Here is an 18,037-nt window from a genome sequence, read left to right as displayed (position 1 = left end):
TTTTCCCTACAAACACCTTGAATTTCACAAAGTATAATACGGCTGAACATTTAAGTCAAGTCTCTGAAGCTTTGTGACTGTAACAATTAGATCCTCAGCCTGAATCTCGGCTGTTTCAATCCTTCCATTGCAGGAGAAAAGGCCTCCTTATAAGCTCCCCAGAGGTCTTTTGGCTCTCACATTTCAGTATTAACAGCTTGATAACATCCCTCAGTCTCTCATTATCCTTCTCTAGGTCATCAATACAACCAAGCAGTAACCAGCCAATTCTGCTGTTTTTGTAGACACTGTCCTTTCTGTATTTATCAAACGCCTGCCTCATTGAACTTCTAGAGAATTCCTCTCCATGGGGATATTTGCCTAAGTTACCACCTGTTTCTGGGGTCTCTAAGACTGCCCCCAGGTTGAGTGACTTGCTAGAAGGGCCCACAGGACTAAGCATAGACCTGTACTCACAACTGTGATTTATTACAGAGAAAGAACACCAAGCAAAATCAGCAAAGGAAAAAGGCACATGAACAAAGTCCAGATGAAATGAGCATGAGCTCCAGGAGTCTTCTCCCAATGGAGTCACACAGGATGAGCTTAATTCCTCCAGCAATGATGTATAATATGTATAAAGTACTGTCCACCAGGAAGCTGGCCTGAGCCTGGGCATAGGAGGAGTCCAGGGTTTTTATTGTGCCGTCAAGTAGGCACTCTTTGCCTAGCATGTACCAAATTCATGATTCCCAGAAGGAAAGCAGGTGTTCAACATAAACCCTATTGTCTGTACAAACATTTCAGGCACAGTAAACCACTCTTATCAATTAGGGAATGGGGGGAACACCCGTGAAATCCAAACTGCTGGACAGTAGCCACAGGTGAACCTCAAAAGCAGGCCTTTCTAAGGATAACAGGTTCAGGCCTGCTTTGGTAACTCTTTTCTGCACACCATCTGTGAAATATCTAGTAATTGAGCCATAACCTTGTGCCAAGGCCTATATGTATACCACTTACCAGCCAGGATGTCATCCTCTTCATCCTTTGGGAGGGAGATGAACCATCTCCTAAAATCCTATTAACCTGTTTTCTCAGATCTCACTCCTGGTCCACTTGTGATAGTCTGGGTCCTCCAAGAAGCAGACACCAAGACCAAGAAGGGATCAGCTACAGAACAGACTTACTAGGGGCAGTGCTGGTGAGGAAAAGCAGGGTGAGAGCTGGGGTTGGTGGGAGGCTGGGAGGCAACCAGCCCCTGATGCAGGCATGACCCCAGGTAAATGAAAGAAGGAAGGTTGGGTGAAAGTGACTTAGAGACTATAACGCAATCCTAAAGGAGTCTGGCAAGACCGTCAGGTAGTCTTCAAGCCCAAGTGAAGGAGTCAACTCTCTGCCATGCTCAGTCCCTGGTTGGCAGCAGCATGAGGCAGAGCCTGTGCATTAATGTGGGGATGACCAGAGTGCAGAGGCCGGAGAGCCTTCAGTCCCTTATGTTCCTTCCTGCTGGAGAGCTGAGGGGAGCATTTTCCTGGCTGCCACGACCATGACTGTAGCTCTCAAAATACACCTGAAAAAGATTTGTGATCAGACAAATATTCAGCACCAACAACACATGGTAATTTGCAATAATACCTTTCAGCTAAAAACTTTTTAAAAAGGTTAATTATAAAACCCCTTAAATAAAATAATCTTTTTAATTTAATAAAAAGAACAATATCCTATGTGGGTGAATTCTGGGGAAAAGACTTTTCCAAATTGCTTGGTGAATTGGAAGCTGACACACAGCATATTGTATTAGGACTAAATCAAAGTTACTCAATGACAAAAAAATAAATACTTCTAACTGTTCATAACTCAAGTAATTTTCTGAAATATGGTTTACATTAATTAATACTTAGAGTAAAATACCATTTGTGAGTTCTTCCTCCTGACTGACCTCAGATACCCTTGATAAAGAAAAAGCATTCCTACACATTCTACACCTAGTTCTTAGGTTGACTATAAATGGCCACATGTAGAACTTCTGAGGCAAACAAACTGAACAATGTTTATAGATATTTCTAAAATTATTTTATATACAATTTGGGAACTTCTAAATCATATATGCTTAGGTGATAAAATGGATAAATACCTTCTTACATAGTATCTAATAGGATTTGTTTTCTAATTTTTATCAATGTTATCCTCAAAGGCAACATTCACCATCAATATTTGTAACATAAAACTCACCCAAGTAGACTAGAGTTTTTGCATCTGCTACGATTCGACAGAAAACTGGCCCCACAGCTGCTCTGGCAGCTCCTTCCAACCAATATGCTTTTAACTAATTCAGATTAAATAGTTCCTAAAATCAAACAGTTAATTCCTACTAAAAAAAAACTGTTCCACCATAGTAACTAGATTCAGCCTTTGCATGGACTTTATGACTTGCTGGTACAAATAACAGAAGCTACTAGAAATAAATAATAAGTAAAATATATAACATGAAAGAATTGCAAAATGTTTATTTTTTTAATGCAATTAATACCATTTTAATGTAGGAGAGGCCATCTTTATTTACAGGCTAATAAAAAAATACTAAATTCATCACAACTAGATATAATACATTTGTCAAAAATCCTATAGATTTGAGGCGGACCCTATGTGGAAGACTGGATAGGTGGGATAGTGATTACGTAATAAGGATGTCAGAAATGTGCAACTTACACATGAAATCAATATACTGTTTCTAAACATGAAAACAAAATAAGTCCACGGTGGAGGGAACAGAACCAGCACCAATGACAAGCTGGGCTAACTTCTGACAACTGTTCAGCTAAAACCATTCAGTTATATTACCAAGGATCAAAAAATTATCATCTCTTTTCCATCTGTTTTAAGTCTCATAACCCAAATGTTGTCTGCCATCATATTCACAACAGACACTTAGAATTTTAGAAGTTAAATGTAAATATATACACACATACATACAACCCTCACACTCTTGAAAATTTTTTCTCAGCTATTCTGTTTGTGTGTGCATATGTATATTCTTCTTTTTCCTTTTTAATTGTAATGGCTTTGCAACAGTTCTCTCCTTATCTGTTTGGTTTTGTCCTTGAAACTCGTTATGAGTTTCTTTCCTGTAAATGTGAAAACATAAAAACTTTCTCATTCAGTCCTTTGGGAAAAGTCTGTAATTCTTAGTTCATCCCCCAAAGACTACATATTCTAAAATGAACTTTTAACTGAGTACTTTCTAAACACCTGATGGGAATCTCATAGTAGCATCTGAGCAACAGTGCTCTCACATAGGCCTGCAAAACCAAGGTGAGGCAGGAATGAAATGGGAACTGACCTTTGTAATTTTAAACTACCTGGGAAGTTTTTCATTCTGCTTATCAGCCCAAGAAAGTTTGTATCACAACCATCTCATACAATTCTTCATATTACACGGCGTCCTCATAGAAATGCCAATTCAAGGCTCTAAAAAAAAAAAACCCTTTATAGACATATTAGTTCTTGAAAATCAAAAGGTGTTAGCTAATATTTCCTAAGGAATCAGTCTTAGTAGATAAAGGATACTCTCTGAAAAACTGCCATGGCCATCCTATCCCAGGCTGTGTTTTAAGAAGGTAAGATAACATGGTTTCAAGTCAAAACAAAAAGTTTTCATGTACGTGACAATGGAAATTTTTTTGACTAAATGAATAAATACACTGGCTAAAATCCAGTTTGCAGATCTCATGTCATGCATGGGGGCATGTGTTAAGAGTAGGGGATGCATAAGGAGAAGACTTTTTTTCTTTTAAGAGGCCTAGCCTGCCAGGAGCAAACAATAACATGTAGCTTGCTTATTCAATTATACAATTAAATACTAGCTTCTGCTTAGAGGCAACGCTATGCTACAAGGTATTTTAATATCAGTAACCATATATACTATGAAGTGCATTTCTATTACAAATTAACATGGTGATATACAGATGAACAAAACCACCCAAAACAAACCATAAATGAGCAACAGTTAAAACATAAAGTTTATAAATAGCAAAACCACCAAATAAAGTATATACATTTTATAGATTTACCTATGAACAAATATACAGTGCATCTAGGAAAGATAAAAGAACATGTTTTATATCACATAACATTTGAATATTAGAAAGAGATACTGATAACACTCTAAAAGCCTTCTCCCAATCAATATTCCCTTCAACGTATGTCCTTTAAAACAATGATACTGGCAAAACTATCATCTCTTTAAATGCAATGTTTTCACTTTCCCCTGCCCAGTACAGTGGCCTGCGGAACAGTAAATAAGAGAGCAGGCACTCCATGCTTATTCCTGGGATAAGCAAAGTAGCAAATCTAGTTTGCATATGAAAAGCACTTTAGTCAAACAAACACAAACAAGAAAAGCCAACCAAAACAATTACCATATCAAAACATTTTCACCTTATCTTACCCTCCAGTGCCTCAGCTTTTTGGATGATTGGCAAATCAGTTAGGTACTTTCAGAGAAAACTGCTTTGGAATGTATCTCATTGACATGGTAATAAATTTGAGCTTTTACTGACAGAAAAGATGTATCTTTAAGGCCAGGACTATCATAAGACAAACATTATGAACAACTCAAAATGCATAAAACTGTCTTGTGGATTCCAGAAAAAAAGCATTTGTGACTAAACATTAATAACGTAATACTCCAATACCATGCACACAAGATCAACATAATTGAGAACAGATATTTTACACTCATCTGCATTTCTTCTAAAAAACCTAAAATGTACAATGTACAATAACTTTTCTGAAACTATTTCTAGTGCAGCATTGATTGATAAAGGATGCTTAAAGAAAACTATTTTGTACTGAATGAATAACACTGAAAAGCAAACTCATAATAAATGATCATTAAGAACTGATTTAGATATCAGGAAGCATATTAAATTAAAAAAAAGAAAACACTAAAACCATTCTTTCAGTTAAAAAAAAAAGTTAAGTCAAGCCTACGTTTCTGCAATTCAAGTTCTGTCCTTTGAAACACACTTAACATTCTGGAATATACAATATGAATTCATTTATTCTCTTATATTTAAAGGCTATTTCTTAAAAAAATTCCAGTTAGCACTGTCCTTCTACTAAATGGAAAAGGAATCAAATAAAACAGTAGTGCTTCATTTAGTACTTAAGAGCCTAGTACTATCCTTTTGGGAAACACATGCTTTGGTGCTTTACAATATTAAGAAAATCAAAATTACTTTACATGCAATAGCTAATTATGGTATACCACAGAAAATAGGGAGTTTTATGCATTTATAATTGTTCATGTGAAGCCCTGAGGTACCTGCCTTTCATTTAGGCAACAGCCTCCCTTGATCTTGTACAGTCTTTGTCACCGTCTTCCCTAGTGCCCCAAATTCAGAATAGTCTGATTAACAATCTTGTCTGGAGATAGTCAGTTTAGTAAGATTTTTTATGATACAGACTGTGCAGATCATCTAATTTAGAAGCACCATCTTCGAGTGGAGTTTCACTTGAAGTTCCTAGGTCTCCATTTTCATGTCCATCAGTTACTGCTTTCTTATTAAATCCTGAAAGAAAGAGAAAAAAAACAGATACTTTCTAGTTAAAAAAAAAAAAGTCATACTTTTATTGAGCTATAACAAAGGAATGCCCACTGTAATTAATAATAATAATATGGAGCAAATAATGGGACCCTAGATTAATCAAGTCAGCAATCTCTGACAAAGGAATTCTTCCTTCTTATAGCAGATATCAAACACTGTACAGATTTTTTAATATTATCTATTGGATCTATCTAAAAATTATATAAAATTTCCTACCAAATTTTCTATGAAACTTAGAACTGATACACACAATCCCAAAATTCAGTAAGTTCTACTCACACAAATACCTGTTGAACTGTAAAGTGTATTTTTCTTTTACATTTTGCTTTCATATTATTTAACTTCAGTTCACTGAGGCACATACTAGTTTATCATTACATCTAATTTGTCCAATGTCCAGATAAAATTTAAAACTAATTTTGGTTAATCTACATTTGAGTCACATTTTAAGTGGTTTGCAATTTACACAGGTGATAGAGAACCTTTTAGCCTCAGCTGCAAAAAGAAAGGGACAAGACCTCTAATCCTGACAAAAAATAGAAGAAAGGGTGAAAGACAACAAAAGCAAAGGAAAAGCAGCTCAACAGCGCAAGGTTTTGACATGGTGCCACAATCGTTTTGTTCAAGATGCACGGGGAGAACGACACTGGGGAGACAGCTACTGCTGTCTTTGTATAGATAATTCACAACATATAGATTTACCAAAAGGGCAACAGTTCATCAGTTCACTATAAAACTCTATGCCAGAAGTTCTCAAACTTTTTGGTCTCAGGATGCCTTTACACTCTTAATAAGTACTGAGAATTGCAAAGAGCTTTTGTTCATGTGGGTTATTAATGTTATGTGAGGTACTGAGGTTTACCATATTAGTGATTAAAACTGAGAAATCTAAAAAAAAATTACCACTTTATTAAATATGATAAACTCCATAAATGTTAACATAAATAACATATTTGCTAAGTGGAAATAATTCTACTTTCCAAAAAATTTAGTCAGAAGAATATCATTATTTTACAATTTTGCAAATATCCTTAATGTCTGGCTTTACAGCAGATAGCTGGATTCTCATATTTGCTTCTACTCAATGAGTTACAAGTATATGAAGAAAGTTCACCCTCACATAGATATATAGTTAGAAGAGGGAAGAGTAACTTAGCTTTTTCAGATAACTGTCAATATTCTTCTTTGATCATATACCAAAATTTTACAGTATAGAATCTAAAACCATATCAATGAACTTTCACACTCTGCTACATTAAAATCATTTGTCTATCTTGCACTTTGAATGGCTCTTTTACCCATGCAGGATTTAGTAACATCACGCACTGGTCATTTGAAAACTATTAGATCACTGAGTTATGTAGCAATTGCAAAAGCTGACACACTTCATTTTACTATATCAAAAAAATCACATTCGTTAATACCACCACCAATCTTATTAGAAAAGTTCTTTAAGTGTCAGGAAGCTGTTGAGCTCATGGTGGTTGATGCGTGTTTTACAAAATTCTAATTTTCACTTGAAAGCTCACGTTTTATCACTGGCAATAAATAGTCAGTTGTTCTCTTTGAAGTGATGGATTCACTTTGTTCATTTTAAAGAAAATGGCTGCCAAATAGTCTGAACAACCATAATTTGTCAGTCATTCTCTCAAGTAAAAATTGTCATGTTGTCATCCATGAAAAAAATGACTAGTTCAGCTAGCAAATTAATCATTTAAGTACTTTTCCTCAAGACCAGCATCTTTGTTCAGCATACACTCAGTAATACAATGCATACTTCCCATTTCATCACACAGAGTATTAAAAAGTCATATACTCAAGATTTAATAAAATTAGCAGTTTTTACTATTTCATCAAGGATATTCTTAAGAGAAACTGGCATTTTCTTCTTCTTCTTTTTCATTCTGAGTGGATGGCAAGGGAGAACACAGTGATCACTAGTAAAGTGGTGCTACTGCTTTGACTTGCACTAAACTATCAATAGTTTTACCCCCATTGCTTTTGTACCATCAGCGCAAATATCAACACAGCAAAAAAAGACAACAATGCCTTAGTATTATTATGAAAAGTTTTGACCTCAAGAACCCCTTGAGGGCCTCCCTGGTGGCGCAGTGGTTGGGAGTCCGCCTGCCGATGCAGGGGATACGGGTTCGTGCCCCGGTCTGGGAGGATCCCATATGCCGCGGAGCGGCTGGGCCCGTGAGCCATGGCCGCTGGGCCTGTGCGTCCGGAGCCTGTGCTCCGCAACGGGAGAGGCCACAACAGTGAGAGGCCCACATACCGCAAAAAGAAAAAAAAAAAAAAAAAAAAAGAACCCCTTGAAAGGTCTCAGGGTCCCCCAAAGATCCATGTATCACAATTTAAGAACCACTGCTCCATATAAAAGAAAGTGCTAGAATTTTTCTTCAAAATATGTATAAATGATAGCAAAGGAACTAAACCAAAAATCCTCAAGATCACATACCCTATTCTATTAATAACAACCATAAGATAACAGTCTAATCACTTATTCATATTTAGCCTGTAAAATCATTGCATTATGAGAGAAGAAAGCACATTAAAACAGCAAGATGGGGCCTCCCTGGTGGCGCAAGTGGTTGAGAGTCCGCCTGCCGATGCAGGGGATACGGGTTCGTGCCCCGGTCTGGGAGGATCCCATATGCCGCGGAGCGGCTGGGCCCGTGGGCCATGGCCGCTGAGCCTGCGCGTCCGGAGCCTGCGCGTCCGGAGCCTGTGCTCCGCAACGGGGGAGGCCACAACAGTGAGAGGCCCGCATACCGCAAAAAAAAAAAAAAAAAAAACAGCAAGATGACATTAAGATTTATCTACTCTAAAAGGCATGTTGGTCTTTGTCTGAGTCTAGAAAACTTGAATTTTATTTATCTTTCAAGGATCAGTTATAGTTTAGTAATTGGTCACGTACTTGTCCAAGATGACTCCAGAACAACTTACATGTAAATAAAATTTTGGCATAGTTACTGGTGTACAATAAAACTATAATTTAGCAAGGGAAAGCTATCTATTTTGTTAATGATGGTTTCCCCATCATTAAAACAGTGTTACTAAAGAACAGCTAAGGCTTTTATATTTTTAAAGTTTATTAATAATAAATACATTAATTATAACTTTTAGAGTAATTTTTACCTTGTAACACTTTGATTTCCCCACTTGTGTCTTTGCAACTAGCACCAGGATTACTACTTCCCTCTAACTCATCAAGGTACAAACGGTAACGATGTCCACTCTCATCTTCATATTCCACATTTTCATCATCAGAATCCACTTCAGGAGCCACATAAACTACTTCAAATTCAATCTCTCCTCTCTAAAATGGGGAAAGAAAATGAGGAAACCAAGTTACTGTAATTATCATTTTAAAAGATTTCCAAATTCTTTGGGGTGAGAAGTAGTAGTTGGACCTCAGATGTATCTCCTTTCAAGGCAACAAATAATGAAATTATAGAATCTCAAGAGGTAAAAGTAATTTCCTTTTAATATTATAGATGTTTCTACTGATCAAAATATTTTCGTTAACAGACCTAAAATAAAAAAGGATGTTTATTCAATTTACAGAATTTTGGAACAAATGTTCAGTTTAAAAGTCATTTTGCCATTTTATACTTTCCATAATAGCAATTCAGCAAATCCATCTAAATAGTCAGATATTAAAGTTGCACCTAAGGGTACCACACAAACTTTTCTCTAATTCAAGAAACCTCTACACAATGATTTCTTGTTTCTTACTGAATAGGTCTTGAGCCTTTCCTTAACTTTCACCCAGTGCCAAAGTGTTAAGGTATTCTGTTCAGTAGTAATAGTAATTACTGTATTTATTGTACAAAATTATTATCTTTCAATCCTCAAAATAACACTATTATAGTCCCTTGTACATGAATGAGAAACCTGAGTTAGTCCTGGAGAGAGCAGGTAACTCTCTCAATAAGATGAACAAGTAAAACAGAAAAACAGAAATTTGACTCCAAAGTCCTTGCTCTTTCTACTATACTAGACTAAATGTGTAGTATTTATATTGTAATTCTTTAATAACAACTTTATGTTCAGGTAAAAAGTTACAGATTATTTCATGTTAAAAAAATTACAAGCTACAACTGTCATTTAATAAGAGACTACAATCACTATACCCAAGTCTGGTATTTATAATTCTCTGAAAATTATAGCCTGCCTTTGCTCAAAAGAAAGCATGCCATTTTTTTTTTTATTGCTACTCACTAAGTTAGTCTCTGCTGCTCCTCTTTCCCAGCAGTTTAAGGTTATACTTCAGAATTTCAACATGCGCTTAGTGTTTCCATACAACTTTGTATCTCATGAACTGCATCTCATGAACTGCCTGTTTACATCTCCTTTACCACAGCTGCTGTTCATCTCACTCTTATGCTACTGGATGACAGCCAAGTTGGGCTGAGAAAACACCAACTTAAAGAGACTAGCACTGCATTCTTAGATCTCCCTCATCAGGCAATGCTTTAAAAATACCATTTTGGGGGAGATGGTAAATGCAGTGGCCTTCAGTAAAGTTCTCTAGATGACAGAATCCGGTCTGTGGGTAGCTGTCATGAAGAAACAGATTTTGCGCTTAATATGAGGAAGAGCTTTCTAAAAATCAGCAACGTACAACAATGAAATGGACTGTTTTATCACCAACAAATCCTCCCTTTAATACAATTATTTAATTAGTGATATTGTAGATATTTATGCATCATGTAAAGTTAAACTAAATGAGCTATAAATTCACTTGCAACTCTTGAGATTCAATTCTACCCTGGCATACTACGCTGATGATCCAACAAATATCTCAACGTACTAACCAACACCTCTCTAATTCCCTCAACCTTATTCTTGAAGGAAAAAAACAAAATAAAACAAAACAAAAAAACATTGTTAAGTACTCTGGATAACAAATATGACTCCTGGATATGACTCTCAACTCTTTATATGTTCTGCAACCTTAAGCAAATCATTTAATTTCTAAGAACCTTAGTTCACTCATTTTAAATAAGGGGGTTGGGCTAAATGATTTCTAAGGACCCTTGAGTGCTAATATTTATGACTGTAAAATCAATCCACTTCTAACATTGTTTTTTCTATAGTACTTCATATTTGTATAGCGTTTTAGTCATGAATAATGTTTTGCCTTCTAAGAGCCAAGTCCTGTTCTGAACACTTTATATGTATTAACATACTTAATCCTTACAGCTCTCAGATGAGGACACTGCAGCATAAAGGACTTAAGTAACTTGCTCAAAACTATACAGCTGTGAAGAAGAGCAAATCTTTTTCAGTAAATCTGGCTGAATGTCTTCTATAATAGGAAACTATATATATATATACACTTTACTACTTGAGAAACCTCCTAGGGAAGTATAAAATATTCAACAGATTCAAAAAGGAACAATCAACAGATCCAATTTTAGTTACATAAGGGGAACTTACCTGCTGGGAAAGAATGGTTACAGCTTCTTTATGCTTTGTGTCCCTTAGGTTAACTCCATTAACAGCCAGAATAGCGTCTCCAACATGCAGCCCTCCACATCTATCAGCAGGTTGCCCTGGGTGGATCTCAGAAATGAGGATTGGAACACCATGTTCCTTTCCACCCTAACCGAAAAAAGCAGTAAATTAGTTTACCTTTGTATAGTCACAGACTATTCTACTGGTATTTTCCTAAAAACATTTCAGTAAGCACCTGTACTATCTCTTATTATAAATACTGAGTGAAATCTTATTTGCTATTATATTTAGGTAATGGTAAATCAAATTATTATGAGTATCAAAGTTACTTCTAAATAAAACAATTAATAATATACATGTGCTTTTTCTTTTTCTTTTTCTTTTTTTTTTTGCAGCACGCGGGCCTCTCACTGTGGTGGCCTCTCCCACTGCAGAGCACAGGCTCTGGACGCGCAGGCTCAGTGGCCATGGCTCACAGGCCCAGCCACTCCACGGCACGTGGGATCCTCCCAGACCGGGGCACGATCCCGTGTCCCCTGCATCGGCAGGCAGACTCTCAACCACTGCGCCACCAGGGAAGCCCTACATGTGCTTTTTAAAACGCATTCCAGAGCCAAAAAAAAAAAAAAAAAAGAACCCTAAAAAACCAAAAAAACAACAATTAGCTACTCTCATAAATAAATAAATAAATAAATAAAAATATTTTATGTATTAGTAGTCCACAGCACTATTAGATTTTATCAAATCAGAGTCACCATGAACAGTAAGACAAACCATTATTTTATGTTCCACAAAAATAATTATAAGATGAATCTCAATTTCACAGATGTTAAAATGTGAAAAAATATGCAACACAAAGTTGATGAAATGCAATATTTGGTACATTTCACCTTCTAGCTTTTAATCATAATTGTGTGTGTGCTGTTACCCATGGGGATAAATTTAGTTATTTAGAAAATATATTCAGAATACTTTATTTCCCAATGATGTCCAACAAAGGAGGATGATTATACTAGACAACTGTAGAAAAGAAGACTGGAAGCACTACTTCTTACTGTAATTGAAATGCCAAGGCCTTCATGATCTTCCTTAAGGAGGAGAACTTTTCTAATTGGACCAACACCTTGGCTTTTCTTTAAAGAGTCTTGATCCTTATTGAAGGAAAAAAAGAAGAAAAATTAGTACTACTTAAATAATATACCATATAGAATAAACCCATACTATTATAACTTGCTTTTAGGAATCTTTATTAGTTGCCTGTAATGGATACACAGTATAGTGTTAAGAAACTAATTAATAAATAGATAAAATGGGAAAGCAAAAATAGCTCTTCTGTTAACATGGTGAAATACAGATGATTTTTCTCACGCTCTTATTAACTTCTTTAATACATCTGGTACATCTCTTTTTAAATTGTAGGAGATTACAAAAGAAATCACTGCCAGGAATTGATAAACAAATATCTTCAAAAAATGAAAGGAGGTACCTTTATCTTAACTGGAAAAATACCTTAAAGATCTATATCCACTTTAACTGATTTGTAGAACTGAAAAACATAATGCCAACTGGATCATTAATTACTTTTTCATTTCTTTGCGTTCTGGAGTCTACCTCTTAACTAAAGGACCTTGTTCCATTAATAATTCTTTTTCTGGTACCTTTACTCTTTCCCTCTCTCTACAAGCTCCTTCCCTAATTCAGCACATGAAAAAACTCCAGGTCTCATCCAGCTTTAAAATACTGACCATGTACAAACACAAAACAACACAGATAAAAACCCTTCAATCACCCACTATCTTCTTTACCTACTATCCTCCCTCCACCTTTCCTGAACCAGCACACACAGTTAATCCTAACTGTAGTTACTTCCTTGCCTCCTACATTCAGTACTCCAACCACCATAATTAGGGTTTTGCCCCCACTTGCTCCAATGAAACTGTCTTCTCTACAGTCACTGGTAACGAATGTGGCTACTTCCAATGAATACGTTTGTTAGTCACTGCCCTTCTGAGCCTTGCAGAAAGTTGATACTGTTCACTATCCCCTCCTTGAAACCTTCTCTTTTCTTTGTTGTCTATTATACTAGTACTTTCCTAGATGGCCTATATCTGACAGCTCCACCTCAGGCTCCTTCCTTTGGTGATCCATTTCCGTCCCTCACTCCATAAAAGTCTCCTTCCATCTTTTTACTTTCTATATATTTTCCCTGGGTGACTTAATCAATTCCATGGTTCAAAGGATGATTTACCTAATAATCTTCAACTCAGAATTCTCTCTATAATTCCAGAGCCATATGTCTAATTGGATATAACTTGGCCGTCCCACTGGCACCTCAAACACTACATGTCTAAAACTGATCTCGTCATCTTTCTGCCAATATCTTCCTTTCCCTCTATTTGCTTTATCAATGCATGCCATCTCACTCAGTTTCCCAAACCAAAAATCCACACTTCCTTCTCACCTACTTAACCAAAAGCAGTTAGTCACCAAATCCTCTTGACTGTACTTCTCTCAAACCTGTTCTTCCTCTAACCACTTTCTCCTTATTTTATTATCTTTCTAAATGTAACTCTCCAACTTCAATTAGGCCCTCTTCCAATATATCCTCTTCACTATACCAAAGTAATTGTCAAACAAATATTAAATCTTATTAGTCCACTATTTTATTGAAAAACCTCATGATTATCAGGTTAAGGTTCAAATTCCTTTATTTAGCATAAAATAACATTTATGATCTGGCCACTGCCTAGAAGTTAATGGGGACCAACAGTGTCCCAAAGAAGACAATGGTATAAGTGCTTATTGCAATCGCCACTCCTCTCCCACCAACTAGACGTACATATCAATTTTTCTTGCAGTAATCTTTTCAGAGGCAACAAATAATTTTACTATTCAAGGTCAGGCTTTATGTGATACTAAGATATGTGATCCACTGGGTAGGAGTTAGATATGATTTTATTATATTAAGGTTTCTATCATTAGGCTGCTGTTGTAGTGAAATTTAATAAATTTTTATCCAGGTAGAAAGAAAACCTCCTGTACGGTGGTGGCTACAGAAGCAGATAGTTGGACACAGATCTCAAATTCCATCTTAATGCAAGACCAAACTGTTATAAATGTTAGTTCAGAAACTACAAATAAATCTAGTTACTAAAAGTCCCCCTGAAAAGAACTATCTAAAAATATTTGCCAATTTATCAATAGAATCACACACTCTCTGCTTAGCTTAAAATATTTGTAAACATGCCTAATCAAGATTCAGGAAAATTCTGAAATATGAGCCAAAGCAACATGCATTTGCTAGCAATAGTTCACTGTCTTCAGAAATATCATTTTCGGGCATTAGTAAATCTGTAAAGAGCTATATGGGTTGCTGAAACTTTAAATATGTACCTATTTTAAATAAGTTTAATTCACTTCTAAATAAAGGTTTTAAATACTAGTAGAATTTTTTTAAATGCAAAGGACTTGTGATTAAAGAAAGGGCAAGGTTGAGTGAGAAACAGCAGCGAAGCAAACATACATGGCCTGGTGGTGCATGCATTGGTCGCTTCAGGTCATTACGCCCTCTACAGGCTCTGATAACAGTTTTGTGACGATGCAAATGTATTTCAGCTTCCAACTGGTTCCAAAGCTTATCATGAGCAGGTCCCTTCATATCTCGTCCTAGTAATTGTATTTGTTGGACCCTTCATATTGGGAAAAGAATTAATTCAGTTAGTTTTTCATTATACATACTATAGAAAGAATTCAGAAGAATTACTGAACACAAGTAGTTTTTGCATAAATCTAATTCAGTAATAAAACTAATACTCAGGAACCTCCTGATGTGTCTCAGATTTAGAGACATGAAAATTCTGAAAGAGACAGGTGTCTTCAAGGGAAAAGCAGTTTTAAAAAAAAAAAGGATGACTGAGACCTTCTTTAGTCACATACTTAATTTATATACATCTTAGAAACAATTTATGAGACTAATGTCAATTAACATGCTTCATGTCTTGCATGCAATCACACTAGCCTTTAGGTGAGGCTAACCATACAAAACATTTTTTCCAATGACAGTATCTTTTTACAAAATGATTATTTCTTTAAATGTGGTAAAATTATTAGAAAATGTGCACTTCAAGATGATATAAATTATTTTTATTTGTTCCACATCAGTCCTTAATATGACATTAGAACAATAAGCAGAAAATTATTTAGTAATAATGAATCACCAAAGTTTGTGAATAATTTACCATAAAAAATTAATGCAAGCAGAACTCTGTATTATTATGATAAAATCACTGTCATTCCAACATGTTTTTGAGGGGCAAGAAAGACTGGGTTTCAATGATTACAGAAAGAATTCCAACGGAAGTCCTGCCGTACATGGGAACATCATCTGTTACGGTGTCAAGGCAGGAAATGGTAAAAAGTGCAGCTCTAAAAGTTGTTAGCATTTCACAGTAATTTACTAGCAGTGTGTGTGTGTAAACTGGAAATACTTATTTAGTATAGCTAAATAAATCTGCAATATGTAATGCTATCAATATTAAGTTAACAGTAAGCTACAGTCAATGATAAAATCACTCTTAGGACAAAGACTAATATTTCATTTACCAAAAGAGATAAGAGTCAACCTCTTTAACTATGCAGTTGGTCACCTAAGAGCACAGGGGTACCCATTTTCCACGCACCTTCCTGCCAGTTCCTTATCCAAGTACTTGGCAGCTAGTCTTGCCCCATAAACTTCAGCCTGGAGAACAGCTATATGTCTACGAAGGGCTTCATTCTCTTTTCTCAGCAACTTCACTTCAGCTTCAAGTTGAGCTTCTTTCATTTTCTCTTTTTTGTTTGCTTCAAGCTCTCTTTCCTGTTGCAATTTAAAAAATAATAATAATGCAATGAATACATTTTTAAGACTCTTTAGCAATAGACCATCTTCCTTAAAATACACAAAAGCACACAATCTATGATACCAACAATGAAAGCATATGATAAAAATTACCACTTCGTTTCTATAAAATGGAACACAAAGATTTGGATCCAGTTTTTTTTAACTAGTACCAGAAGGTGTTGAAACCACTTCTAGGTAAGATAATAACATGGCTTGGGGCACCTTGATCCTGAGGATACGAAGATTAGTAGCCTTCTCTAAGCTCATGTTATCACATACTAATAGTAACAGCTTCAATGGATAATTAAATCTACTCCCTACTTCCTAAAAATGACTCTAAAACTAGACCAAGGTAATCACTCTGGTGGTTGTGCCAAAACATTTAATGAACTTTAATGCAGCAATTCTATAAACAGGTCAAAGCCATTCAGTGACACAGAGATACATTCTATGACCAATTTATCTTACAGCATTGTAAGAAACTGACAATGCTTAAATTAGAACAGATATCCCAATTCTTTTAAAACATTTTATGATCATGGAGAAATGCTGGTAACAACTGCATTAAAATATTTACACATTAAAAAATGTCTAATCAGAGAACAGACTTGTGGTTGCCAAGTGGGAGGGAGGGAGAGGGATGGAATGGGAGTTTGGGGTTAGTAGATGCAAACTATCATGTACAGGATGGATAAACAACAAGGTCCTACTGCAGAGCACAGGGAACTATATCCAATCTCCTGGGATAAACCATAATGGAAAAGAATATAAAAAAAGAAGATATATGTGTATATAAGTGAGTCACTTTGCTGTACACCAGAAATTAGCACATTGTAAATCAACTATACTTCAATTAAAAAAATATGGCTTATGGTAAAAAATATCTATAGCATAGATATCTATAGTATAGTATCTATGTATATATATCTATGGTACAGATTATCACTGAACTTTGGGATCTGGATCATCTATTTGTCCGTATGTTAAAGTGACTGAAGAACTGTTTTCTGAGGAAAAATACTGGCCTCACTTGCCTACTATGAGGTTGGATGGATATCCATTTTTACTCTCGAAAAAGGATGCCATCCTATGCTCCACTTGATAACCCATATATATGAATTTATAGGTGTTAGCCAGAGAATATAATATAACTTTAAGATCTTTGCCATCAAATTTTTATTACCAGCTCAAATGTGAGAGAAATAATTTTCAATATACCTTCAAAGTGTAAAGTACAGTGTACCTATACATCAAGGGTTACAAATGTAAATACCTTTGGAATTCAAGCACAGAACAGACAGGCAGATACAAGACAAAGTGGAGGTGAAAACAGAAGGTACAAAATCCTGCCTAAAGGGAGTCAAATTCAAATTCAAACACACACACACACACACACACACACACACACACACACACACACACACACTGTGTGGCAAAATAAAACCCTTCTGAGAGTTGGACAAGGGTCCTGAAAGATCTTTTAAGTGTTATTTTTGGATCAAGAGAACCACCCCAGGTTTGAATGGAAGTGTTTTTACTGACTTAGAGAACTGCTTTTACTGACTCACTAATTTACAGAATCTATAAATCCTGTGAAAATACAGTTATATTTATTGATGAGATGTGGATGACACTGTTCACTACACCATGTCCCCTTCAGGAGATTTAAATAAAGATCTACATCTCAGCACAAGAAGAATGTTTCTCTTGAGTGAATGGCAAATGATATTGTTTCTAATGTATGAGTAGTGATTATTATAATTATTTCCCTTTTTATCGTGACTATTAAGCTGAGAAACAAATGTAAGCAAACTTTTAACAATTAATGGAATGTATTTGGTAGTAATTTCAATGTCTGCTTTGATCTACTGTTTTGACAACAGCATATCAATATACGACATATTTAAACATCAATATATGATATACTCAAATACAAGGCAGTGAGTACCACAATCGTAAAAACAATAACAAAAAAAATACAAACCAAAATGAATGATAACTACCAAATGTTGAATATATTTATCACTTCCTTGATTAAAATATCTGTCATTATATATGTGATAAACAAAAGGAAGATTAATTAGCACACTTTTTCAACTTC

General features: G+C 35.5%; 1 protein-coding gene across 1 annotated transcript in view; it reads right to left on the bottom strand.

The window, feature by feature from the left end:
* Positions 1–2,461: 2,461 nt before the first annotated feature.
* Positions 2,462–18,037, bottom strand: part of GOPC (golgi associated PDZ and coiled-coil motif containing) — a 42,595-nt gene continuing 27,019 nt past the window's right edge. The window contains exons 3-8 of the mRNA XM_060115253.1: positions 15,737–15,912; positions 14,581–14,746; positions 12,113–12,208; positions 11,040–11,204; positions 8,733–8,913; positions 2,462–5,552 (exon numbers count right to left, since the gene is read on the bottom strand). Coding sequence (XP_059971236.1) covers positions 5,422–5,552; positions 8,733–8,913; positions 11,040–11,204; positions 12,113–12,208; positions 14,581–14,746; positions 15,737–15,912 — 915 coding nt within the window. The 3' untranslated portion in view covers positions 2,462–5,421. The remainder of the gene's footprint in view (positions 5,553–8,732; positions 8,914–11,039; positions 11,205–12,112; positions 12,209–14,580; positions 14,747–15,736; positions 15,913–18,037) is intronic.

The sequence above is a fragment of the Mesoplodon densirostris genome, chromosome 12, assembly GCF_025265405.1.
Source record: "Mesoplodon densirostris isolate mMesDen1 chromosome 12, mMesDen1 primary haplotype, whole genome shotgun sequence".
Lineage (NCBI taxonomy): Eukaryota > Metazoa > Chordata > Mammalia > Artiodactyla > Ziphiidae > Mesoplodon > Mesoplodon densirostris.
This window is presented reverse-complemented; position numbering and strand designations above follow the sequence as displayed.